This window comes from Saitoella complicata (assembly GCF_001661265.1).
Source record: "Saitoella complicata NRRL Y-17804 unplaced genomic scaffold SAICOscaffold_7, whole genome shotgun sequence".
Classification (NCBI taxonomy): Eukaryota; Fungi; Ascomycota; class Saitoellomycetes; order Saitoellales; family Saitoellaceae; genus Saitoella; species Saitoella complicata.
The window spans coordinates 256,819-281,501 of NW_017566998.1; the positions used below are offsets into that span (position 1 = coordinate 256,819).

A 24,683-nucleotide genomic window follows, 5' to 3' on the forward strand; every position below is an offset into this window, starting at 1 on the left:
AGCTTGCGGCACCAGCTTCCGGAATCTCGAGAACAACAAGAATACTGACCCAGCTATCACTACCAACGACCAGCATACAGTCCACGATGGATTCACCAATACGGGACAATGATACCGCTCTTGGGACGTTACATTGGTATGCGGCTGCGGTATGTCTGGTATGGTACATCATCATGATGTCCTTGGGTCTGTTCGGCGTTTGGGTCGTGTGAGTAGGGTGATTCTAAGTGCCTGCGCATCTTGCTCATGGGTTAGACAGCAAAACGACATATGGTCGTACTTACCACTCACGCTCTGCCTCCTCGCCTGACTCACCCGGCGTCTCCATCCTTCGTCCTCTTAAAGGTCTTGACGTTGAGATGGACGCATGTCTCGAATCAGCCTTCCTACAAGATTACCCTCGTGACAAGTTTGAGGTTATTCTGTCTGTCGCAGATGCCAGGGATCCCGCCGTCACCGTCGCCAAAGATGTCATCGAGCGTCACCCGGAGGTGAATGCACGCTTGATTATCGGTGGTGAAGACGTCGGTCCGAATCCCAAGATCAACAACCTCATTAGATCTTACGAAAGCGCAAAGTTTGACATCCTCTGGGTTCTTGACTCGAATGTCTGGGTGAGCCCAGGTACCCTTGGACGTTCCGTCGATGCCTTCGCTTCGAGCCCACGTATTCAGTTGGTGCATCACCTCCCTGTCTGTGTATCCTCGGATGCGCCTGAGGACTCGACGTGGGGTGCAAGGTTGGAAGAGAACTACATGTCGTGTGCACACGCCAAGATGTACTCCGCCATCAACAAAGTCGCCATTGCACCCTGCGTAATGGGCAAATCAAACCTGTTCCGTCGGTCGGATTTGAATAGGGTCGCGCCGGGTGGGTTGACAGATTTCGCTCAGTTCATTGCTGAGGATCATCTTATTGCCGATGCACTTTGGACAAAGGGTGGCGGACGCACGGTATTGACTGAAGATTGCGCTCGTCAGCCGGTACGGGGAACAAGTGCTACTACGTACTTCTTGCGAAGAGTACGATGGATTCGGGTGAGGAAGTTCATGGTGACTGCGGCTACATTGGTGGAGCCCATCACGGAGTCTCTGCTCTGTGCGGCTATAGGAGCCTTCGCTCTTCGCACCTTCTACGGCATCTCTTTCCTCTTCACGTACGTTGCGACCTTAGCTGTGTGGTGCGCTTCGGACTACGTTCAGTTCCGTGCCCTTCACTCTTGTGCGAACGTCGAGTATTCGCCATACACCCCGGCGTTCGCTAGGGGTAACCTGAACATGGGCCCTGGGTGGTTTGTTACATGGATTGTTCGGGAGCTAACTGCGGTTCCGGTTTGGATTACTGCAATGGCGGGCCAGGGTGTTACGTGGAGAGATAGGTTGTTTAGGATTAAGGTTGATATGACCGTGGAGGAGATCAGACCTTTGGATGCCAGAGAATGGAGGGCTTAAACAAGTGATGAACTTTGAGGCGGTGAGTAGTTACTGGGCGGGCGTTGTATCTTTTAGCATACACATATAGAACACTTTTGCATAGAATACTATTACATAGCGTTTCACAACATCTCTACTGCATCCCTCGGAATACCCGCCATCCTCTGCAAATTCTGCCCAAAGAACGCCATGATGGGTGTCCATTCTGCTCTTGCACTTGGTGTTGGCATACCGTCTCCTTCATGGTTTCTCCATATCACCCGTTGGCATTGGTTGAACATGCTCTTAATCCTCTCAAACTCTTTCGTGGTGACCCGGGATTGTTCGTCACCTCCACAGATCAATACCTTTGTTGTCTTCTTGCTACTTGGTGTTGGTGTGGAGGACGGAAGTACACCTCCGACAGAGATCATGCTCCCCAAGTCGACCGGCGACTGCGCAGCAACATCAAGACCTAAAACCCCACCCTGCCCAAACCCAAAGATGTGCACATTCCGTGGCTTGAACCCGCACCCACCATCCTTCTTCTCCTTTGTCAAAACCTTGATAAGCTCGTGTAACCCTGCCCTGGCAGTTCTGAAATCACCATCATCGCTCACGTTCCCATCACTCCCAAACTCAATATCCTCTGTCCACATCCAATATCCCTCCTCGAACATCGGCACTGCTTTTGGCCCCTGTATTGAGACACATGCTGTTTCTGGTAGTTGGAGGTGATGGGCAAGGCGGGCAAAGGAGATGTGGGAGTCCCCAAGACCATGGAGGAAGATGACAAGGTTTGTTAGGGGGCCGGAGGAGGGTGGATGAGGTACAATACCGGCGATGAGAGGGGAGGGAAAGTCTTCGCGCTCTGGAAGACGGGGTTCGAAGTGTGCAACAGTCGTTGGTGGCATTTTGTTACGGGTGCGTGAAAGGTCGTGTCTACGTTACATCTGCAAAGTTCCAACTGCGGGAACACAGCTTCGCGTGAGGCCGTGGGAAACTCGAACTCGGATATATTATTCATGCCTGCTAGAAACTGAAAACCGGCCGTGTTTCTGTGTACCCTCTACTCCAGCTTCATGCCCTTCGCAGCTGCGTACAAGCTCAATGGATCGGCCCATACCTCGTACGTCTTAACCTTGCTATCTTGATCGAATCCAAGGACATAGGTGAAGACCTCATCCCAGCTCTTGTGCGTTGCAGTCCACGTAAATGTTGCCTTGCCCTTCACACTCAATCTCGATGTCCCAGGATCGGAGGTGTAATCAAAGAATGACATGTCCGAGAACTTGACATACTTTTGGAGTAGAGGCATGTAGATTTTTACTGCATCCCGCGATGAGCCTGTTAGCCTAGGCTATAAACGACCATCTATGGAGATACCTGGTATTGTTCGACCGAGAAAAGGCATAGTGTCTGTTTGTGGACCATGCTCGTGGGCTGTTGCGTCGGAGGAGAAGTGAGAGAGGAGGTATTCCGGATCGACTGATGGATCAGCAAACGCGGCGCAGAGAGACTTCGAGGATTCCAGTTGCGAAGGGCTCATGATGAACTGGCTGTTGCGATTACAGTCGGGATATTGCTTGACTTCTCTGCCGTCCGCTGGGGATGTTTGTACCCTGTGACGTCACGTCATTACTGGGCCGTGCGAAAACATTGTCGTAAGGGTATCTTTCCTTTTAATCCTTATATGAAAATATCAGAATGTTGCTGACGTACTACGTCTCACCTACTCGAGCTCATGCGATAACTCCGTTCGCCTCCTCCTCCCGCCACTTTAGGAATTCCTCATGCAGCTTCTTCTGCTGCTCAAATTCCTTCGTCAACTTCTTCTTCTTGCTCTTCGCGATTTCCTGACCCTCCGCATCCAGTGTCGGCAATCCCTGTTCGTCCCACGCAGAGTACTCCTTGGTCTTGAACATCTCCTCCGGCCTCGTCCGTCCCTTCTCCAATTTTTCCAGACGCTTACGCTCGGCTTCTCTCTTCATCGCCTCCTTGCGTTCCTGCTTTTCCCGCTCTTTTGCTTCCTTCTCTTCTCGGATGCGCAGCAGTTCTTCACGGTCGACGAACTTGACGAGGGCACCACCAGTCTCACGGTCGTCGAGCATGACGCCGAGGTCGACCAAATCAACATCGCGAAGACGGTCACACAAGGCGAGCATCTCCTTAGGATCAGCCTTTGCCATAGACAGAGCACGGATGTTGTCACGGAAGGTAGAGAGTGCACGGACGTAGGGGAGGACGGTCTCCTCCTTGTTTCCTCCCGCTGCAGCCTGGTCCGCCTCCTTCCAGCCAATAGCATCGGACGACTCGGCGTCCAACCCGAAGGTGCTGAGGGTTCTGGTCACCCACCTAGCGACCTCGGAGATAGCAGGAACGTCAACCTCAGCCTTAGCGGTGTTGATGTAGATGTTCGTCTTCGCAACGAGGTCGGACAACGCGTTTATGGCACCCTGAGTGTTGAAGTTGTCACACAAGGAAGCATGAACAGTCTTCTTCGCCGCATCCAAGTCCTTGAACAAAGCCCTCTCCAACGCCGTAAACCGCTGGGGAATAGTGATACCACTATCCTCCTTTGCCTTCTCATCCGCAGCAATAGCCTTAACGTTCGTGAAGAAGTTGTTCATCGAGTTCTCCAAAGCCTGGACCTGCTGCACCAGAGCCTCCTTGAAGTCCATACGTCCGTTCCATGACTGCATCAAGAACGCCAATCGCAGCTGTCGTGCAGAGTACTTCTCGCAAGCTTCGCCGATGGTGATGAAGTTCTTCAAGGACTTGGACATCTTTGCACCCTCAATGTGAAGGTGGCCGGTGTGCCAAAAGTAGTTGATCCATTGAGGGCAGTCATGGTATGCCTCACTCTGAGCAAGCTCATTGTCGTGATGAGGGAAAGCCAGATCTTCACCACCAGTGTGAATATCGATGTTCTCACCCAAAATCGCAGAAGCCATGACAGAGCACTCGATATGCCATCCCGGACGTCCCTCACCCCACGGAGAAGACCACATAGGCTCTCCGGGCTTCGATCCCTTCCATAATGCAAAATCAGAATTATTTTTCTTTCCCTGCGTCTTCGACAACGATCCCTCACCCTCCTTGATCAACTCCTTGTTACCCTTATTCCATGGCTCGAGTTTGGCGTAGCTGTGCTTCCCGCTCTCCTCGAAAGCAGCGGTGTCGAAGTAGACGGAACCGTTAGATTCGTAGGCGTAGCCGCGGGAAATGATGGTTTGGATGAACTCGACGATTTCGGGGACGTATTCGGAGACGCGGGTGACGAGGGTTGGTGGGAGGACGTTGAGCATCTTCATGTCGTCGTTGAAGCTGCGTTCCCAATAGGCGGCGAGGTCGCGGAAGATTGCGGGGTCGGAAAGGCTGGAGCCCTTCTCCGCGTCCAATACGGGGACGATAACATCCTTGACAGACTCCATCCACTCCTCTGTAGGAAGCTTGCCTGCGTTAGCGATAGCATGCGCGGCCTTCTGGAGGGCAGTCAAGTGCATTGCGAACTTAGGGTTCTGCTCTTTCTCCTTCGCCAAATCCAATCCAGCGGTGAAGGCCCCCAGCTCCTCGACAGCTCCAGGAGCACTTGCGTTGTCCATTGCGTATTTGGAGTATGCTGCCTTCACCTTCTCTACGACCTCCGGAGTCACAGTCGGGTTCTCCTTCACAAACTCCTTGAAGAGGTACAGATGTCTCGCCCTGACAATGATCTTGTCATCGATATCGGTGACGTTCTGAACAAACAGTATATCGTATCCGAAATAGTCTCTCAAAATACGGCGCAAAATATCGACCGTAACGTAATTTCTTGCGTGTCCCATGTGCGATGCGTCGTAAACCGTAGGTCCACAGGAGTACCAAGTAACCTTCCTTCCTTCCCTCGGCACGAAATCCACCTTTGACCGTGTCAATGAGTTCCACACCTTCAAAGTCGGAACCTCAGTCGCGGCAGGCGCATGCCATGGTGGTTGACGGGTGCGATCGGTCGACATCGTGCTGCAAAACCGGGCGGATCTGGGAGAAAAGAAATTGGGGATCCGGGAACGAACTGGAGAACTTGACTTGATGAATGCTTGCCAGAATTGGACACGTATTTGCATACAAGATTTCCTCCGCCAGGGACAATGTACTGCCTGTACTATGGTAAGGTTCTAAAGTAAAGGTACCCGTCACGTGCAGCACGTATACGTACAGGCAGCGAGTCGCGGCGGTGCGCGTGAAATTGAACGCAGACAAGAGAGAGCAGTGATAGAAGAGTGATATTATGTTTGCAGACCAGCTGAAGTAAACTTGCTGGTAACGATCATCGAGGAGCGTTACTTCATCTCGTTCTTCTCGAACCCAATCCCCTTATCCTTCAAATCGGCCCTAGCATGGCCCCTCTTCAAGATCCCCGCCTCCCTGTCCATGTCCATATCGGCAACCATATCCTCACCCAACCCCGTCTTCAACTCGCCCTCTCGGAATGGGTTGGGATCATCAGGTCCAAGGTTGGCATAACTGTGGTTGACATGTCGGTGGTTTGCCTCGTCGGCACGAACCACCAAGAAAACGTCCCGAAGGGTGGCATCATCCCCCAGTCCCCAGTACTTCTTCGCGATCTCTGGTGCAGGGTAGTCCTTCCATGCCGGTAACTTGCCAGCATCGAGATCAGCGATGCAGCGAGAATATGTGATAACGGCCTCTTCCTCGAGGAATCCGACGAAGCGGTGGCAGGTGCGTGGCGACACCAGGTATGAAGCGAAGAACAGGTTGTAGAAGACTCCCTGTCCGAGAATAATCATGGTACGCATGAACCATCCGGGGTGCCTCATCTCCAAGAATGTCAAGAGATGCATCCTCTCGTTCTCGGCCTCACTCAACAAAGTCTCCAATCTTCCGTTGTCGGGCTTTAGCACACGTAATGAACGAAGATGTCGACATGCTCCTCCAACCATCCCTGGTACACCTGCGATAGACTCGAGGAAGATGATACGGATCAACCACTTCTCTGGTGTCATGGCGAACTGCTGCGTAGCTTGAGCCGAGCTGGGATCGACCTTGCCGGAGGCGACGTCGGCGGAGTGTTTGTACCCAGTAGCAAAGTCGAAGCACCACCTCATAACCCTCACCGCCGTCAAAGCTACCTTGTCGCTCCATGACTTGCACTCACGGTGCATGATCTTTACGCCGTTGATCTGTTCATCGGTATAGACGGGGTGGTGCCAGATGTACTCAGAAATTCCTTCGGCGGAGGTGCGAAGCTCAGAGTGCGGCGAACGTTTGGCGCTCGAAGAGGCGACGTATCGATAAGCAAGCGTAGCACCCAGACGTTGGGTTGATGCATAAAGACTAGGCTGCCTAGACAGTAGCGGGATCGTACGAGTTCTCAGTGTCCTAGCTGTTGTAGAGCTGAGCATTTGTTGGTATAGAAGTGTGGTATGATTTGACGGCGAAGCGGTAGGTTGTGAGCTGCCCCACGGCCTTTATATTTACACAGCCCTCATTGGACGTATGGCGAATTGCCTCAGCATCACAAGGGCAGGCCCACACGACCGTTCTCAACCTCCAGGTATTAAACTCGCCGACTCTCGGCGTCGCCCGGTGTTTGCATCAACAGGCAATAACGTCTACAGAGGGCTCGCCTACAAGTGAATCGGCCCGGTTCGGGTTATGAGTTACCTAGGTACATAAAGCCTCCGAAGTCTTGCCGTACCCGCGGCCGTTGGGGGGGGGGGCGATTTGGCGAAGGGAAACGAAGTCACAAGCGCGCTCTCCGGAGTGAGTCCTCGCAGCCGAAGAAAGTGGTCTCTTATGCCTACTCTCAACATCTGATTTCTCTTATGCCTACTCTCAACATCTGACTGAGCCTTTGGCCAAATGCCATGTTAGTATGCCCCTCACTGCAAGATGCTGCAAGTTCATGGCACCGTATGCCGAGTTCATACAAAATCACGACAACGGCCTCGAGTCGACCAAACAAAAATGTTCAAGGCAACAAGGATCCTGCGGCAGGTCGCCGACTTCCGCTCTCCCGTCACTGGCTTTGTCGGTAAGTTGCTGATCCACGTCACACAAGGTGGAGCTGAGGCTGATCAGAGGGTCTGTAGGTGCTATCGGAAACACCCCGCTCGTCCGCATCAAGGGTCTCTCCAAGGAGACTGGCTGTGATATCTATGCAAAGGCCGAGTGGATGAACCCTGGAGGTTCCGTCAAGGACCGTGCTGCTCTATTCGTTGTCAAGGACGCCGAGGAGCGCGGCTTGATCAAGCCTGGAGGCACCGTTGTCGAGGGTACCGCTGGTGTACGCAGCCGCAATCCGATTTCCCTTGATTATGACTAACTCTGTGACAGAACACTGGTATCGGTCTTGCCCACGTCTGCCGTGACAAGGGCTACAAGTGTGTGATCTTCATGCCCAACACCCAGTCCCAGGAGAAGGTCGACCTCCTCCGCATGCTCGGTGCCGAGGTTTACCCCGTGCCCGCTGTCGCTTTTGAGAACCCCCAAAACTACAACCATCAGGCGCGTCGCTTCGCCGAAGAGCGGGAGAACGCTGTCTGGACTAACCAGTTCGACAACATTGCAAACCGTCGGGCACACATTGAGACCACCGGTCCCGAGATCTGGACTCAGACCAAGGGAGAGATTGATGGTTTCACCTGTGCGACCGGTACTGGTGGCACCCTCGCCGGTATCACTCGCTACTTGAAGGAGAAGTCGGAGGGCCGCGTCAAAGTCTTCCTTGCTGACCCACCGGGTTCTTGTTTGTATAGCTACGTCAAGTCTGGCGGAAAGTCTACTGAGCGGTCAGGAGGCTCCATCACCGAGGGTATTGGACAGGGACGTGTCACCGACAACATGGCTCAGGACATTGGCCTCATCGATGATGCTTTGTCCATTCCCGACGAGAAGACTATCGAGATGGTTTACCGTCTTTTGGACGAGGAAGGTCTCTACGTTGGTGCTTCTAGTGCTTTGAACGTTGTTGCCGCGTACGAGATGGCCAGACAGATGGGTCCTGGGAAGAAGATTGTTACTATTATTTGCGGTACGTGAAGCTCCCATCGCAACTTCGATCAACAACTAACAACAAAGCAGATGGTGCCTACCGTTATCAGACCAGGCTTTTCAGCAAGAAGTGGCTCGAGAGTAAGAAGCTCATGGGAGCCATCCCAGAACACTTGAAGAAGTACGCCGTGCTGGACTAAAAAGGAGGGTGTATCCCGGGCAATAGCAGTTGAGGGACATATCAAAATCATTTATATCAAGAAAGAACAATACTCGGTCTTCTCGTAATATCGCTTTGTCTCGAGGCTGGTTAAACTTGGGCTAACGGGCAGCCCGGTGAGCTTGTTCCGTCATGCATTGGGCCTAAGCAGCAGGGGGGAAGCACTACACCAACACAACGACGAACAAGCTGTAGATAATAACGACCACGAGTCACCTCAGCATTCACCCTGATCGATTACAAGTCTGCCTCTTGATTCGCCGTGGTCTGCCTGATTGCCCAGCATACATTCTCCTTCTGGCATCATGAAGGGCTTCAAGAATCGCGTGGTATGTACCCGTCGGACCGTGACTGTATCTCCCGCAGACGACTGATCGCTTGTGCAGCTCTCGCGAAACAAGAGCGACAGCGACAAGAAGAAGGATAACTCGTCGTCAAAGAAGAAAGACGAGAAATCGTCGTCGTCGTCCGACAAGAAAGCCGAGAAGGTCGACAAGAACGAGAAGTCAAGTACAATGGAGAAGACACCCGCACCTTCAACTCCTGAGACGGCTACTCCTACATTCACAAACTTCGCCGCTCAGCCAGGACCTCCGGCGCCTACTACACCACAGCCGGAACACAAGCTGCACCGGACGGGCTCCGGTGAGGCGCCGACGCTGATAGTCAGCCCGTCTCCTACGGTAAGGCGTCGACGCACAACACTATGAAAGACTACGTTCTAATGTGATTTAACAGACACCTCCACCGCCTGGCGCTACGGAAACTATGCCCAACGAGCTTGGCCTCCCCAAGCATGTATCCAAGCAGAACGCATTCGACAGACTCCAAACCACACCAAAGGACGTAACGTTGGGCGAAGGCGTGCGAACACCAAAGAGGCAGCATTCATCTCGGTTTTACCCGTCCGAGCGCAGAGAACTCGAAAAGCTGCCCGCATTCCATGAGGTGCCTACCAGTAACAGACAGGAGTTGTTCATTCAGAAATTGGAGCAGTGTAATGTTATCTTCGATTTTAACGACGCGTCTGCCGACATGAAGAGTAAGGAGGTGAAGCGGATGGCACTACACGAACTTCTCGAATATGTCTCGAGCAACCGCAATGTTATCACCGAGCCGCTTTACCCCAAGGTGGTTACGATGTTCGCCAATAACCTCTTCCGGCCTATTCCTCCTCCTCTCAACCCAACTGGCGAGGCATTCGATCCTGAAGAAGATGAGCCTGTTCTTGAGGTCTCGTGGCCGCACTTGCAAGTCGTTTACGAATTCTTTCTCAGGTTCATCGAATCTCCAGACTTCAACACCAACATTGCGAAAGCATACATCGACCAGCATTTTGTGTTGAATTTGCTCGAGCTGTTCGATAGCGAGGATCCACGTGAAAGAGATTTCCTAAAAACGACGCTGCATCGCATTTACGGGAAGTTCTTGAACTTGCGATCCTTCATCCGACGGTCTATCAACAACGTCTTCTTCCAATTCATCTACGAGACTGAACGGTTCAACGGCGTTGCCGAACTGTTGGAGATTCTTGGAAGCATCATCAACGGTTTCGCTTTACCGCTGAAGGAAGAGCACAAGCTCTTCTTGACCAGAGTGCTGCTGCCACTTCACAAGGTCAAGTCGCTTTCCATGTACCACCCACAGCTTGCATACTGTATCGTTCAATTTCTCGAGAAGGATCCAGGATTGACAGAGGAAGTCGTGTTCGGTTTGTTGCGGTACTGGCCTAAGGTGAACAGCCCCAAAGAGGTTATGTTCCTGAACGAGGTTGAGGATATTTTCGAAGTCATGGAGCCTACGGAGTTTGTCAAGATCCAGGTTCCACTTTTCCGACAACTCGCCAAGTCGGTTTCAAGCCAGCATTTCCAGGTTGCAGAGCGGGCTCTGTTCTTCTGGAACAATGAGTACTTCTGTAACTTGATCAGCGAGAACGTGAATGTGATTCTGCCGATCATGTTCCCAGCTCTTTACGAGAATTCGAAGCACCATTGGAATCGGTTTGTCTACCCAATATGCCGTTTGATTCAAGCTAACGTAACCTTATAGTACGATTCACGGCATGATCTTCAATGCACTGAAGCTTTTCATGGAGATTAGCCCTTCGTTGTTCGACGAGTGTTCGAACGAGTACAAGATCGCGAAAGAAAGTGGAGACCAGCGTGAACGGGAACGGGAAGAACGATGGCAGGCAATCGTAGAGATGGCGAAGAACCCACAGAACCATAGCTATGTCGAGCAGGATTCTGGCGTAACAGCGGAAGTGCAGGTAGAGGCCCACGAAGAAGCAGCAGTTGCCGAGAAGTTCTCGCGTGTAACTTTGGAGGGAATGAGGCCATTGGGTGAAGTTGATATTGGCGAGGAACGTGCAGCTGAGAAGGAAGCTGAGGAGCAAGAGCAATTGCAAGGGCAGAACGGCGATGACCAGGAGTGAATTCGGCGGGAAAAGTTGTCACATTTTATCGACATTTCGCTTACAGGAATACGATACGGATAGGAGACGGTACCAGATCCAATTTTCATTTAATTTTAAATCCCGAACCCGCCACCTTAGTATTCCCTTTAGCCTTGCCCGACCCCAGTCCTTTATTCCCAAAGCTCACGACAATCCCGGGGTCTACTGTCCGGATTGATGATATCATCCTCATCCTCGTCGTCTCTTGAAAAGAAGTCTGGCGGGACGTCCTGCATCTGGACACTCGGCGCGAACTTGGTGTTACTGAGGTTTTGCAGTACTTGAAGACGGATCTTTTCCAGATATGCGGGAGTGTTGCCGTTCTCCATATTTGAGCTTGGGACCTCCAGTCGGTAATCAGGGCCAAAGTAGTCAAAGTAGTCGTTATAAGGCAATTCTGGGTCGAGTTGTTCACCAACCAGCAAACCAGTCTCGTATGTCCATGCTCGGCACACGTTTCTATTCGATCATGTCAGCTTCAGGCAAGGAATGAATGACTGCAGTCGACTTACCTGATTGTGTATCCACCACCACCCACAATCACCAATGGCACATTAAACTTCTTCACAAACTTCACACAATTGGCATGCCCCTTATGACTCAAGTTAAAACACCCCAACCGATCCCCACTCAAACTATCTGCACCACACTGTAACACGATCGCCGTCGGTCGATACCAATCCATCACAGCCTGAATCGTAGGCTCGAATATTGATGCGTATGTCTCGTCGTCGATGCCTTGGCGTAAGGGGACGTTTACGGCGTAGTGTTTGCCTTTGCCTTGGCCAATGTCGCCGAGTTCGCCGGTGCCGGGGAAGTAGTCGCCGTACTTGTGGAAGGACACGGTCATTACGCGGTCGGTCGTGTAGAAGAGTTCTTCGACACCGTCGCCGTGGTGGACACTAAGAAGCTTGTTAACGATGCCGTCTCGGGTTCTCGGGTGGTGCAGACTTACTCAATGTCGATGTATAGCACGCGCTGATGGTATTTTAGCAGCTCCATGATCGCCAGCGCGATATCATTGACATAACAGAACCCCGAAGCTTCCCTCTTCTTCGCGTGATGCAGTCCTCCCGACCAATTAATCGCAATATCCGAATCACCGCAATTCAGCTTCTGTGCCGCACCGATCGATCCTCCAGCCGAAATTGAACAAAACTCTGATAGACCCTCGAACACGGGACAATCTTCTCCGACGTTGAATTTGGATTGGTGTGCGACGAATTTGTCCATGGTGTCCGGTGTTACGCGCCAGAGGAAGTCGACGTATTCATCGGTGTGGATTCGTGCCATTTCTTTTGCCGTTGCGCGTCTTGGTTTCTACATCCACACATCATCAGTCATGCAAATCCATATCTCATCTGTCTGGGATACCTACCAGAACGTCCAGCTTCTTGTCCAGCCCATAATTGAGAATAAGGTTATGTGTCATTCGCATGCGATGTGGCTTCATGGGATGCCCGGGACCATAATGGTAGTTCCCGACGTCGGTATCGTAAAAATACGATACACGCGACTTGGGATTTGGGACCATGTTCGCCTCGGCGGACGTCAGGTTGGGGGTCAACGGGTTATCGCCGGGAGTCTCCAGGTTGGCAACTTCTGAGTGCTGGACGCGTGGATAGGGTGCAAAAGCTGGAGCCTTTAGGTCTCGCTGGTCGAGATCGAACGGGATGGAGGAGGGTGGATCTGTTGGATCTGTTGGATCTGTTGGAGACTTCGCTGCCTTCGAGCTCCCGACGGCGACCGCGGCCTGCGCCAGGGGCTACAGGCGGCCAAGCGAGGGACCCCAGACAGAGTTGCCAGGGAGCGGAGATGGAGAGACTGGCAGAGAATGAATGCGCCGGTCTGAATATTCCAGGGTTCTCCGGCGTATATGTAGCATGGTATACCGTCTTTCGTGGGACTTTAGAACTCGACTATACACGTTACAGGGGCCGATGTCACACCTCAACTTCATACCAATTTCACGATGTCTTCTCAAAAAACCGCAATTGTCACAGGTGCCTCTGGTCTCCTCGGACGTGCTGTCTACAAGGAGTTTGAGAAATCCTACAAGGTTGTGGGTACTGGACTTACTCGTGCTCAGCCTCCGCTCGTCAAGCTCGATCTCCTCGACCATGAGGCCGTGGCATCCTTGATTGAGCAGGAGCAGCCATCTGTCGTTATTCACTGTGCGGCTGAACGCAGGCCTGATGTCAGCGAGAAGCAGCAAGAGTATACTGAGAAGCTCAATGTCAAGGCAACGAGGAAGCTTGCGGAGGCAGCGGCCAAGTCAGCTTCCAAGCCCCTCGTGATCTACATCTCCACAGACTACGTCTTTGACGGTCAAAACGCCCCGTACGAGGTTGACGACAAGACCAACCCTACCAACTGGTACGGACACACCAAGCTCAACGGTGAGCTCGCTATCCTTGAATCACCCAACACCATTGCCCTCCGTATCCCTGTCCTCTACGGCGCCGGCGAGAACTCTGAGTCCTCCATCAACACTTTGGTTGATGCTGTCTGGAACAAAGCCGGAAAGAAGGATGTCCAGATGGACCACTGGGCCGCCCGTTTCCCCACCAATGTCGAGGACGTTGCACACGTCTTGAAGGACCTTGCGCAGAAATACTCTACTGAGGAGTCTCGCAAGGATCAGCCCCGCGTCTTCCAGTTCTCTGCTGACCAGAAATACACCAAGTACGAAATTTGCCAGGTTCGTCTTCATCAGCCTTTCCCTCTAATTCCAGTATGAGTAACCGTGAGAAAAGATCTTTGGTGACATCCTTGGCCTTCCTATCGACCACCTGATCGCTCAAGACACCGTCGAGCAAACACCTGGAGTTATTAGACCCAGGGACTGCAAGTTGTCGACTAAGACGCTTCAGGATGCAGGCATCTCGGTTGATCACGTTGACTTCAAGCAATGGTGGCAGCGTCGTTTGACTGCGAACAAATAAGTACATGTGCTGGACAATGAATCAACATAGACTCAGGCTTGGGCAAGTAATACATTCTTAGCTTCGATTTTTGACCGTGACTAAGCTTCGGTCGCTTGACTGTAATCTCGGACTATCTTACGGATTCTCATATCGCTCTATACGTTCGCTTTCATACCCCACACGCTATTTTAGATACCGTCAAAATACTCCTCGCTGTTATCAGAGAATCGACAGATACTGCTAATCGATCCAACCTCTCCAATGACACAATCCGCCTTGGTCTCCAAATCCTGAACAGATGCCTGTGAATCCACAGTAGCTCCCAGCATTAAACCGGCTTCCTTGATGCTCTGCACCAACGGCGGGACCTTTGTCAAAATCTCGCCATCGACGATTATACCGAGAAGGTTATTCGACTTGGCAAACTTGACGCCATCCTTGATGGACCCACACTGTCTGTACTTTGCCGGCAAACACATCCTCCTATCGCAGCATCTCGTGATGAAGAAAAGCGGGTAATTCGGTTGCTTCCAGTTCAAAGCAGTACAAACCAGAGGCTCGCAACTAGAGAACATGATCTGTCTCGTCGATGGTCTTTGGTCCTCCATGGTGTTGTCACCCGCGGCCTTTGTGTTCTCTGCATGCAAGAAGACGTCGCGAAGGACGGCATCGACGTAGATGTTGACATCACGCTCCTGAGGCTGGATCTCCATGTTGATACCGATGTCCACGGGCAAAGCTTCCAAGAAATCGCGGAGGCTAGCCGAGTAACCGCCAGACAGGAGCTGAGCGGCTTCCACCGCATTCGCAGCGCTTCTCAACCGCGACAAGAGCTCAGGAGAGTCAGCTCCAGTAAAGGTCTTGAAATGCACCCAATCCACACCCTGCACCTTTAGCTGCAAACCCTGCACCATGATCTTCTGACTCCGGGGGTGCACGACAGCGACACGATCTCGTGTCACAGCTACGTCAATGCACAAATTATCGCCTCGCAAGCTAGAGCTCGTAGTGGTTTGCGCCGTCAGTGGCCCCTTCTTCTCCGGCACAGAAGGCTGGGTGTTAACGGTGGACTTCCAATACGTCTCCACCACCCTCGGCTTCTGATTCCCAGACTTGACAAACGGCTGAACGACATCGACCTCAAACGACACACGACCGATGATTCGGAGTTGTGGATCCATCAAAGCGACGACAAGAGTCTTATCTTGGTTGAGCAATGGCGCAAGAGCAACACCCTTCCCGATGATCTTACTTCCAAAGGTAGGAAAGATCTCAAACGCGAGACTAAACGTCTCAACATCATCAACCTGGAACTCCATACCCTGCGTCTCATCCGCAAGCGGCAGCACAAAGGTATGCGGCAACACAAATATATCCGTCGTAGACCTCACCACCAACCGTGCAGAAACCACACTCGACATCTGTCCCGGCGCCTCCTTCGAGAAGAGCTCGACCGCAGCTTGTTGTCCATTCAGTTTCCGGCCATGGCCGAGGGTGACGCGGACGAGAGTTTTGTTGTCGAGGTAGTTGTGGCCGTATTTCCTGAATGGAATAACTGGAGGTGGCAACTCAAGACTCGGGATAGACTCCATGACCTCCAAATCGACAGCACCTAATCTTCCCATCGGGCTGGGGGTGCCCATCGCTCGTGGTACCATACCCAATGGAGCAGAACCCCGAACATCGAGAAGCATCCGCATACATCCCAGATGACCTTCCCAAGCAGCGTGGTACGCCGCTTCAAGACCACTCTCATCCTTAATATCAACCCTTGCACCCAATTGTAGCAACTCCTTCAACACACTCTCATGCCCTTCGCTCGCAGCGTGGAATACCGGCGTCCAGTTCTGGAATTTATCCTTGATATCCAGATTCTCATTTCCGAAAATCTTCGCGAAGCCCATATGTCCTGCACGAGCAGCGAGATGGATCGGGTACAACCCCTCGCTGTTAGGCGCAGATACGGCACCGTGTTCAAGGAGTAGGACCGCGATGTTCAGGTGGCCGTAGGCACATGCCAAGCTGAGGGGTGCGTACTCGCTTTCTGGGTTCTCTGGGTTAATGACGATACCTTCTTTTTTGACAATCAACCTCGCGCACTTCTCGTGTCCGTTCTGCACAGCGTACACCAGAGCCGAGAAATGATCGTGATCAAGCCCGTTAAGTGCTTGAACGACGCCTTCTTGTGTGAGTAGCGCACGAACACACTCCCCATGTCCGCGCATCGCGGCGTAGTGTAATGGCGTACGACCGTAGATATCTTTTTGTTTGACGAGCTCGGGGGATAGTTGTGGTATTCTGTGTTGGAGGAGGTGCTGGAGACATTGCTCACGGCCTGTTGCACAGATCTCGTGGAGAACACCGCGCTCGGTGATTTCGTCCCGGCGAGAGACATCGAAGACGGGCGACTGTACCAGGATTAGTAGGAGCGCCTCATCCGGCGCGCTCATGATGGCGCGGAGGAACGCTGAAGTGACAGCATCGGGCGTGCTGGCTTCAAGCTTCGGCACGAGCTCGCTGCATGCTCTCGAGTCACCTGCGTTAATCGCGTTCACCGTCTCCGCCTCCAAATCAATCCGCCCGGGGCTTCTCAGCGCTTCGAGGTCGATCTTCTCGCCTTGTGCACCCGCCCATCTCTCCAACTCCAGGATCGAGGCACTTGCTTCATCGGCAAGACCGGTAATGACCTCGCGATCGAAACATGGCTGAACATCAACCTGCGACGACAAATACAACTCCTTCGTATGTGACTTTGACCGTTTATCCCACTTCTTCAACGCCTTCGAAAACCCCGTCGCATTCAACTCAACAAACTGCTGCAACTTGGTCAAATCCCGATCAAAGGCCTGAAACCCCTCCTGTAACGCGTACAACGACGAATTCGCCGTCGCCGTCGCAGTCGGATCAGAGGAAAGTACTTGTCGCTTCTTGTCGAGGAGGGTTTGTAGTCGGAGGCGGAGGTCGGCCTCTTTTTGGAGGTAGAACGCGTTTACTTTTTCGAGTTCGCGTTCGAGTTTGAAGAAGAAGGTGCCTTTGTTTTCTTGAAGGCTTGTCGGGCCGGAGGAGTCTTCGAGGGATTTGATGATCTGTACAGGTTGTCGTCAGCACTTGCCCGGTCTTCAGAAAAGACGCGACGACGAACCTTCTTGAGCGCCTTGTAGTTGATGTAGTTTGCGGCATACTCGGGGATCTGCTGCCGGACGAGTGACTTGCCGAACTTCCTGTAACGAGAGCAGTCAGTCCTCCATCCCTCTCCGCACCCGCGATACACTCGCAGAAAACTCACATGGACGATGAGATGCGACGTCGTGAAGACGATCAGGGAGTTGTATCGTTCGTGCGATCAGTATCCTAGGGCTTCCTTGGGTCGATGAGGCCTTTTCGCACCGTATATCTACCAAGTGCCTAACCGGCTTGCAAGAAGCGGCACACTAAGGTCACGGATGAACGCCCCGGTATGCTCTAAACGCAAAGGTATAGCCGCTCGCTTGTCGCCGACAGCTGTCTTGTCAATGGGAGGCTGGATGAGTTGGTAGAGGAGTTCGGAAGGAGGATCAGACCACTTCTCTTCTCGGTCTCTCCAAGTCTCTAGAGCTTCTCCTCGTTGTGCGAGTACGATTCCGTTGTTGCGCTGACCCCTGGACCGGCCTACGTACATAAGAACAACCACCAAAGGACAATTCAAGTCGTACATGACGTGTAAATAATGAGCTCCTCGATCGATTCGAACAGGACTGGCACACAGCCTCTCAGTCCAGCACCGCGGATAGATGTCCGCAGAGGTCCGGATCGCCGTGCTTCGGTCCTGTCGGTGGCCTCGAATCACACGGCAGCTACCGACGTTTCGCGATCTAGGGAGGTGAGCATTGGAGGTGGTAATGGTACAACTTGAGTGCTTGCCTGTTTGGTATTCTCTGACAATTTGTACAGCAATTGCGAATATCCTCAAGAAGGCCGGCGCCACTCAACAGAACTTACCACGGCCTGGTCCACGCGAGATTCCCCCGGTTGTTTTCACAGATATCGAACAAGTCAGTTCCTCAGAGTTTTCAGAATATTTGGCATCGATAGGAACGGAGTATGAGAAATACAGAGCGCAAAAGGAGTTGGGCATGGAGGAATTACGGCTACAAACCTCAACACTCGCCAAGGAATCCGACGGTGAATCCGACTCCTCGGTAATTGGACAACTCGAGAGTCGCTTCGCAGCCGCACAACTCCACCCAGGAAAGACCATCGCAGGAGCCCGCCTTCCACTCCGACGAACTGGCTCCTTCGCCTCCGTCTCCTCCCTCGACCTCCCCCTCTCCCCCACCGAATCCGAACACGGCCGCCCGAGCCGTCGACACACCGTCCCCGGCATCACACCATTATCGACCGTCCCCCCAATCTTCTTCGAAGACAATTTCAGTCTCGAAAACCCCCGCACCTTCGACATGGTCAGCGAAAACAGCGACGTGATCCGCTCCACCGCATCCGCCCCCGAATCCCGAAAAGCCCTCGCCACGAACGCGATCCTACAAGAAAAGTTATCGTGGTACATGGATACCGTCGAAGTCCACCTCATTAAAGAAATTAGTACGGCGAGTGGTTCGTTCTTTTCTGCTCTGAGTGATTTACAGGTTTTGCATAATGAGTCAGAAGGGGCTGTTGAAAAGATTAGGGGTTTGAGAGAGGAGTTGAGGGAGGTTGATGAGGAGCAGGCTGTGAGGGGGTTGGAGATTGAGAGGTTGAGGGTGAGGAGGGCGAATGTCGCGAGGTTGGAGGGAGCGATGAGGGCTCTAAGGGATGTTGTTCAAAGGATTGAAAATGTTGGCGCGTTGATTGATAAGGATCAGCATGCGCAGGCGTTGGAGGAGATCGAGAAGCTTAATAGCGAGCTCGCAGGAAAGTCACAGAAAACTGACGCGGCACCGACATTGCAGTTGGATCTGTCAAAAGTACAGGCATTGGATGGAGCTCGTAGTCAGCTGAAACAACTCTCATCACGGATAGGCAAAAACATCGAAAAGGAACTGGCACGGATTTTCGTCACAGACCTACGACAATGGGCAGAAAGCATCTCTCCGCGCGAAACGCTGGATCGACTATCTTTCTCCTACCAGCGGAATCTACGAAAACCTGGCAATGGATCACAGAGGACAAGCATGGAGCAAGCGCGAACATTTGAAACCATCCGACCGGAGATCGAGCGAACACTTGAGATTTTGCAGCAAACCAAGTCAATGGAAGGCGCGTTTCAGTCTTTACGTGATGCTGTTATGAAAGAGATCAAGGCGATTATCAAGCAGAATTTGCCAAGCGACGATGACGCAGAGTCGGTATCAAGTAACATCACAGCACGGTCGACGAACGACAAAACGATTGCTCTGGCACGATCACTGCGGAATATGTCTCCGGTTGAGTTCAGGGAGATGTTGGCATGTATCTACACTTCGACCGTCGAATACCTTCGCCGCCTGTCATCACAATACAAACTCTTACTTGACATCACATCAACGATGGATATCGGGCGATCACCGCCGCCGGTGAACGGCAACGGCAACAGCGACACCAACGACGACATCCGCGCCCGCCAAGTCATGGACATAAACGACCTCATCGTCGCCGCAGTCGACGTCGCACAATCCCGCATGGTCCGAATCCTCAACGTCCGCTCCGAACAAAACTCCCGCTTCAGCGTCTACGATTTCTTACAATATTTCGCACTTAACATCCTGTTTATTGCGGAGTGTGAAGCGATTTCGGGACGGATGGGAACAGGGTTACAGGGGAGCGTGTCAAGCCAGGCAAAGGCGTTCGTTGCGGTTGTGCATTCGGATAGGATGGCGAGGCAGGCGGGGACGGTGGAGAGGGATCAGTGGTCGTTGGAGGAGGTTCCGGCGTCGGTGCAGCAGAGTGTGAATCGGATCGTTGCGGCGATGACGAAGGATTCTGAGGAGTGGTTGAATGACCTGAGGGTTGGAGCGGAGCCACCGAAGACGAAAACGAATGGTGATGAGGGGAGGTCGAGAAGCTTGGATATTGAGGATCAGTCCTTTTACGTGCCTGTTTCGACGATCGTGCTTATGGATGCCCTTGAGGTGTATGAAAAACTCCTCGTCGCCATCCCGGTGCTTGGTATCGATATCGTCGCGAACATGCTTGACATACTGAAGCTTTTCAACTCGAGGACATGCCAAGTGATTCTCGGTGCGGGCGCAACGAAATCGGCTGGACTGAAGAATATCACGGCGAAGCATCTGGCCATGGCATCGCAGTCACTTTCGGTCGTTATCACGCTCATGCCTTACCTGCGGGAGTGTGCTAGAAGACACATCGGCCAAGCCCCCATTATCGCAGAATTCGATAAAGTCAAGAGAGCGTATCAGGAGCATCAGAATGAAATCCACAGCAAGCTGGTCGCGATCATGTCTGACCGACTCGAGTCGCATTGCCGATCTCTCGCAACCATCAATTGGGAAAGAGCAAATACGGAGAAACCGGAAGCATACATGGAGGCATTGGTGAAGGAAACTACGACGTTGCACAAGGTGTTGGCAAAATATCTGAATAATATAGGACTGCAAACGATTTTGGACGAAGTGCATGCTCGGTATAATTCCCGGTTGGGCGAAGAGTATCGGCGTATCGAACTGCGGTCCGTTCAGGCGCAGGAGGCCATGTTGGCGGACGTGCGGTATTTCCAGGACAGGCTCTCGAAACTGGAGGGTGTGCGAGGTCCTGGCGATTATTTGGCGAAACTCGTCGAGGGAAAGGCGGTATCTGCAGCATAACCATAATGGAAGGTTAGATGTCAGATCGAGCGGATGAGCATATAGGCATCACTAGGCATATCAATACTGAGATCAACGGGAAATGTTCGTAATATTAGACACTATCGGCAGCTGTTTTCATCGTCTAGAGGACAAGCTCCTCCGGAAGCTCAATACCTGTGAACACGAACGTTAGTCGTGAACGTCACTATGCCGGGGACCAGCGCAACGTACCCAGCTCCTTGCGAATAGGCGCCAACTCGTCCACGTAAGCCTGGTACTGAGTCTTGTTCTCAACCTTCTGCCTCAAACCCTCGAAAACACGGACAGCGGTAGGGTAGTCGTTAATACGGCGAGCGGCCTTCAATGCAGAGGTAACGGTCTCTGGGGAAGGAACCAAATCGTAGGAGAAAGAGTTGTTAAGACCACGCTGGAGCTCGAAAACGTCCTCGCACTCCTCGAAGAACTTGGTGTAGCTATAAGTTGGTCAGATCAGTCGCGAGATCACGGTGCCATGCGTGGTTTCTTGACATACCGAGCGTTGAAGGAGTCGAAGTCCTCCTCATCGTGAGCGGAGGACATGGAACGGACCTGACCAGCAGCGGCCATTGCCCTGGGAACACGGGCGACACGGAGAGCCGGAGCAGTACGGATAGCGGCGGTAAATCTCTGCATTTTGTGGTAGTATATGATTTGGTTTGCTATTGAACTGTATGCTGGTTTGGAAGTTCCTAATCATGAGCGAGCAGCTCGCCAGGGGTGCATCCACTGGCAGCCGTACCCGTCCCCGGCTGGCCGTCTCTCGTCCGTACCGGTTGCTAAGTTGTTCCAGGATTCATGAATTCATAACTGCCAGCAGTCTACCCGAGGACACCCATTTCCATACATGAGCACATTTTCATGGGGGGCCCTAGGCCTGACCGAACAACCCCCAGCTCAAAGGTTGAAAGCGCGTTGAAATACAGGCGCGCCCCGAGACCACCCAAAACATTCCCGCCTACACAATCACCGTCCTTTCCTTTTTTTTACTTTACGTCTTCTTCAAGCAATCCGGTATGCTCAATACTGTTCATCATGCTCTTCTCGTGCTAATTGTTATCCAGGCAAAATGCTTGAAGTGTCAGTGCCGTCAATTGACCGTCCTTTCGGTGTCTACCTCTGGCCCCTTTTCGATGCCGCATGGGAGAAGGTTATGGGCTACCCTGCCCATGACTTCGATTTCGTCCCCGGAAAGACTCCTATGTCTACCGTTCGGGAGGTCGTTGCTGCTCTCGTCACCTACTACATCGTCATCTTCGGCGGTCGCGCTATCATGAAGAACTTCTCCCCCTTGAAGCTCAACTTCTTCTTCCAAGTTCACAACGTCTTACTCACCCTCTTGTCTCTCGGGCTTTTGCTCCTCTTGGTTGAGCAGATCCTCCCTATCATCGTCCGTCACGGTGTTTTCTACTCTATCTGCTCTCACGGTGCCTGGACCCAGCCCATCGTCACTTTGTACTACCTCAATTACCTCACCAAATACGTATGCAGACCCCAAAAGCCATATACGTTTCCAGAAACTGACATGTATGCGTACAGATTGAGCTCATCGACACCGTTTTCCTCTTCTTGAAGAAGAAGCCCCTCAACTTCCTTCACTATTACCACCACGGAGCCACCGCCCTCCTCTGCTACTCCCAGCTCGTCGGCCACACCTCCGTTTCCTACGTCCCCATCGTCCTCAACCTTACTGTCCATGTTCTCATGTACTGGTACTACTTCCTTTCCGCACGTGGAATCCGCGTTTGGTGGAAGGAGTGGGTCACCCGTACTCAGATCATCCAGTTCGTTTTGGACTTGGGTTTCGTCTACTTCGCCTCTTACACTTACTTCGCTTTCCACTACTTCCCCTCCCTTCCCAACAAAGGTTCTTGCGCTGGTGAGGAGTTCGCTGCTCTCTTCGGTTGCGGTCTCTTGACCTCCTACTTGTTCCTCTTCATTGGTACGGCATACACCCGGCTCAAGTTTGGGAATTTTGGCTAATGACATTTGCAGCTTTCTACGCTGCTACCTACAAGAAGGCCGGAAAGAAGGTCGCCAACCGCAAGGTTTCGAACGGCTCCATCGCCATCGACCCCAAGTTCACCTCCGAGGACTTGAAGTCCCTCAAGGTCAACGGGGAGTCCACCGGCGCCAAGGTCGCCGCCAACTCTCCTCGCTCTCGCAAGGTTTAAATTCAGAATATGAACTATTTCAACATAGATTTTGTTCAGACAAGTTGGGAGGGTGCGGGAAGAAGATATGGACGGTAAAAAAAGGACATCAAAAAAATACACTTGGCGGTGTTCGGCTTTGCATAATGAAGGCTGGTTTGATGGGCATTGCTGCGTACATTTTTGCTGCTGCTTCTATTTCGTGTTATTTCTGGTTTGCTTCACTAATTTTCGCTCTTTAATCCATGTTTTATTCCTACCATTGAACAAGAGCAGCACTTGTAATTGCGATTATAATTATCGTGAATGATTAAGATTGTATTGCTGTCGGTATCATGGCTCCCATCGCCATCCTTCAAAACGCCCAGGCTCATTCGGCCATAAGATATGCTGTATCACTCCCAAGATTTTGCTAAAGATCCTACTAGTTCGCCTTTTCCATCATTTTGTTCCACACAGGCATGCAGTTTTCCTTTTCCAATCCAACACCGCGGAAGAACTCATTTGGTTCACATCCCCTACACTTTCCAGGTAGGTCAGGGCAGTTGACGAAAGGGACGTGGTTGTATCCGATATCGTCGAAGTAATGTACCTGACTCTTGTCCGCGAACAATCCTACACCAATACTGTGTACTGGCGCATCTCCCCATCGCTCGTAGAAGAACCCTCCGGATTTGTCGAGGTATTCGAAGTATTTGTCGTATGCATCGCCTCGCCAGAAATCGAGGTCGGCGATTTCGAAGTTAGACCAGAAGTGGCAGGCGGAATATCCGTGTGCCAGGAAGTTGTGATGAGGTCTGTTTGTCGCATCCGTCAGCCATTCCATGCTGTTATCTGGCGCGAGGTATTCCGGGTGTGCGTCGATGTACTCCTCTGTCGTTGGCCAGAGCGTTGGAAGGGATTGAGGTGAGTCGTACAGGTTGATCGTAAACCCATATGTCTTGTTGTTCTTCTCCATGAAGCGGAAGACGTCGTAGTCGATATCACAGTAGAAATGGACGTTGGGCTCGACGCGCCAGTACCATTTGTAATCGTCCAGTGCTGGGTGTTTGTAGAACATGCCGGAGTTCCAGCGGCACATCTGGTGGTAGGAAAGCATCTTTGAGTATTGGACGTTCTCGGATGCTAGTTTGTCGAAGGATGCGTACATTAGGTCCTTGTTGATCCATGATGGGACCTCCCAGTGCTCCTTGGGGATTTGCTCGTATTGGATTTCCGCGTTCGTCAACTCCCTGGTAACCTTCTTAAAGTTCTCATCGAATGGCTCATCATTAAAGAAGATCCATGGGTAGTTGAACTTGTGATTGAACACCGCTTCAAGTTCCGTCATGGACTGCTTCAACTGATCAATCTCCGAATTTCTCACCAGGGAGATCAGCGCAGCCTTTGCACGCTTTCCGTCTTCAGGTGGAAGCTGAGCCGCCGTCGGTCCTGGCTTCTTACGAAAGACGTCATGTGCGAATCGCTTGGGATCGATGTTTGTGCCGGTACTCCTGAGCAGAAGGATGATCGCAACCGAAAACACGGCGATACAGCTCAACGCTACTGCCAACGGCCGCTTTCGCCAGTGAATAGACGGCATGGTGTGGAGGTCGGTGCTGTCCGATCAGACAGACGTCGGATATTTATGGACGTTTATCCCGAAACCTTATTGCCAAGTCCGCCGAGACTCGTGGTGACTTCCGATGCGGTGCTGACTGCGACTACCAGGGATGCGCACTTGGCA

General features: G+C 52.2%; 15 protein-coding genes across 15 annotated transcripts; 7 read left to right on the forward strand and 8 right to left on the reverse strand.

Moving 5' to 3' along the window:
* Positions 1–158: 158 nt before the first annotated feature.
* Positions 159–1,451, forward strand: SAICODRAFT_90620 (uncharacterized protein; the record flags this gene model as incomplete). Its single annotated transcript, XM_019171710.1, has 2 exons — positions 159–208; positions 260–1,451. Exons 1-2 carry the CDS (start codon positions 174–176, stop codon positions 1,449–1,451), a joined length of 1,227 nt encoding a protein of 408 aa, XP_019025262.1. The 5' UTR covers positions 159–173.
* A 104-nt stretch (positions 1,452–1,555) lies between these two features.
* On the reverse strand, positions 1,556–2,326 carry SAICODRAFT_6444 (alpha/beta-hydrolase; the record flags this gene model as incomplete). The annotated part of the gene is made up of 1 exon (XM_019170070.1): positions 1,556–2,326. The coding sequence occupies one exon, from the start codon at positions 2,324–2,326 to the stop codon at positions 1,556–1,558; it is 771 nt and encodes a 256-aa protein (XP_019025263.1).
* A 155-nt stretch (positions 2,327–2,481) lies between these two features.
* Positions 2,482–2,961, reverse strand: SAICODRAFT_54879 (uncharacterized protein; the record flags this gene model as incomplete). Its single annotated transcript, XM_019169328.1, has 2 exons — positions 2,482–2,741; positions 2,781–2,961. 2 exons carry the CDS (start codon positions 2,959–2,961, stop codon positions 2,482–2,484), a joined length of 441 nt encoding a protein of 146 aa, XP_019025264.1.
* A 193-nt stretch (positions 2,962–3,154) lies between these two features.
* Positions 3,155–5,410, reverse strand: SAICODRAFT_6446 (cysteinyl-tRNA synthetase; the record flags this gene model as incomplete). Its single annotated transcript, XM_019170072.1, has 1 exon — positions 3,155–5,410. The coding sequence occupies one exon, from the start codon at positions 5,408–5,410 to the stop codon at positions 3,155–3,157; it is 2,256 nt and encodes a 751-aa protein (XP_019025265.1).
* Positions 5,411–5,881: 471 nt separating this feature from the next.
* On the reverse strand, positions 5,882–6,625 carry SAICODRAFT_46186 (alternative oxidase; the record flags this gene model as incomplete). Its single annotated transcript, XM_019168845.1, has 1 exon — positions 5,882–6,625. A coding segment is annotated over one exon (744 nt), but the record flags the coding sequence as incomplete, so codon positions are not given.
* Positions 6,626–7,382: 757 nt separating this feature from the next.
* SAICODRAFT_6448 (pyridoxal phosphate-dependent enzyme, beta subunit) lies at positions 7,383–8,608 on the forward strand (the record flags this gene model as incomplete). Its single annotated transcript, XM_019170074.1, has 4 exons — positions 7,383–7,449; positions 7,508–7,701; positions 7,752–8,448; positions 8,499–8,608. 4 exons carry the CDS (start codon positions 7,383–7,385, stop codon positions 8,606–8,608), a joined length of 1,068 nt encoding a protein of 355 aa, XP_019025267.1.
* Positions 8,609–9,372: 764 nt separating this feature from the next.
* On the forward strand, positions 9,373–11,062 carry SAICODRAFT_55265 (serine/threonine-protein phosphatase 2A regulatory subunit delta isoform; the record flags this gene model as incomplete). The annotated part of the gene is made up of 2 exons (XM_019169361.1): positions 9,373–10,628; positions 10,678–11,062. Coding segments are annotated over 2 exons (1,641 nt in total), but the record flags the coding sequence as incomplete, so codon positions are not given.
* A 152-nt stretch (positions 11,063–11,214) lies between these two features.
* SAICODRAFT_55240 (histone deacetylase Clr6) lies at positions 11,215–12,617 on the reverse strand (the record flags this gene model as incomplete). Its single annotated transcript, XM_019169360.1, has 4 exons — positions 11,215–11,542; positions 11,596–11,985; positions 12,039–12,403; positions 12,462–12,617. 4 exons carry the CDS (start codon positions 12,615–12,617, stop codon positions 11,215–11,217), a joined length of 1,239 nt encoding a protein of 412 aa, XP_019025269.1.
* A 438-nt stretch (positions 12,618–13,055) lies between these two features.
* Positions 13,056–14,028, forward strand: SAICODRAFT_24466 (NAD(P)-binding protein; the record flags this gene model as incomplete). Its single annotated transcript, XM_019166780.1, has 2 exons — positions 13,056–13,784; positions 13,840–14,028. The coding sequence occupies 2 exons, from the start codon at positions 13,056–13,058 to the stop codon at positions 14,026–14,028; spliced, it is 918 nt and encodes a 305-aa protein (XP_019025270.1).
* Positions 14,011–17,593, reverse strand: SAICODRAFT_214703 (uncharacterized protein). The gene is made up of 3 exons (XM_019166427.1): positions 17,297–17,593; positions 17,153–17,231; positions 14,011–17,096 (listed from the first exon to the last, which is right to left on the reverse strand). Coding segments are annotated over exons 1-3 (2,979 nt in total). The 5' UTR covers positions 17,299–17,593; the 3' UTR covers positions 14,011–14,198.
* Positions 17,594–17,719: 126 nt separating this feature from the next.
* Positions 17,720–20,855, forward strand: SAICODRAFT_70391 (Vps54-domain-containing protein). The gene is made up of 2 exons (XM_019170563.1): positions 17,720–17,891; positions 17,941–20,855. Exon 2 carries the CDS (start codon positions 18,123–18,125, stop codon positions 20,784–20,786), a length of 2,664 nt encoding a protein of 887 aa, XP_019025272.1. The 5' UTR covers positions 17,720–17,891; positions 17,941–18,122; the 3' UTR covers positions 20,787–20,855.
* Positions 20,856–20,910: 55 nt separating this feature from the next.
* On the reverse strand, positions 20,911–21,469 carry SAICODRAFT_18241 (COX5A-domain-containing protein; the record flags this gene model as incomplete). Its single annotated transcript, XM_019165924.1, has 3 exons — positions 21,301–21,469; positions 21,000–21,241; positions 20,911–20,942 (listed from the first exon to the last, which is right to left on the reverse strand). The coding sequence occupies exons 1-3, from the start codon at positions 21,438–21,440 to the stop codon at positions 20,911–20,913; spliced, it is 414 nt and encodes a 137-aa protein (XP_019025273.1). The 5' UTR covers positions 21,441–21,469.
* Positions 21,470–21,801: 332 nt separating this feature from the next.
* Positions 21,802–23,102, forward strand: SAICODRAFT_78408 (putative elongation of fatty acids protein). Its single transcript, XM_019171113.1, has 4 exons — positions 21,802–21,815; positions 21,865–22,287; positions 22,344–22,746; positions 22,800–23,102. Exons 2-4 carry the CDS (start codon positions 21,874–21,876, stop codon positions 22,976–22,978), a joined length of 996 nt encoding a protein of 331 aa, XP_019025274.1. The 5' UTR covers positions 21,802–21,815; positions 21,865–21,873; the 3' UTR covers positions 22,979–23,102.
* SAICODRAFT_214890 (uncharacterized protein) lies at positions 22,917–23,324 on the forward strand. The gene has a single exon (XM_019166431.1). It carries the CDS (start codon positions 23,046–23,048, stop codon positions 23,265–23,267), a length of 222 nt encoding a protein of 73 aa, XP_019025275.1. The 5' UTR covers positions 22,917–23,045; the 3' UTR covers positions 23,268–23,324.
* A 57-nt stretch (positions 23,325–23,381) lies between these two features.
* SAICODRAFT_34324 (glycosyl transferase) lies at positions 23,382–24,539 on the reverse strand (the record flags this gene model as incomplete). Its single annotated transcript, XM_019168351.1, has 2 exons — positions 23,382–24,358; positions 24,401–24,539. The coding sequence occupies 2 exons, from the start codon at positions 24,537–24,539 to the stop codon at positions 23,382–23,384; spliced, it is 1,116 nt and encodes a 371-aa protein (XP_019025276.1).
* Positions 24,540–24,683: the final 144 nt, after the last annotated feature.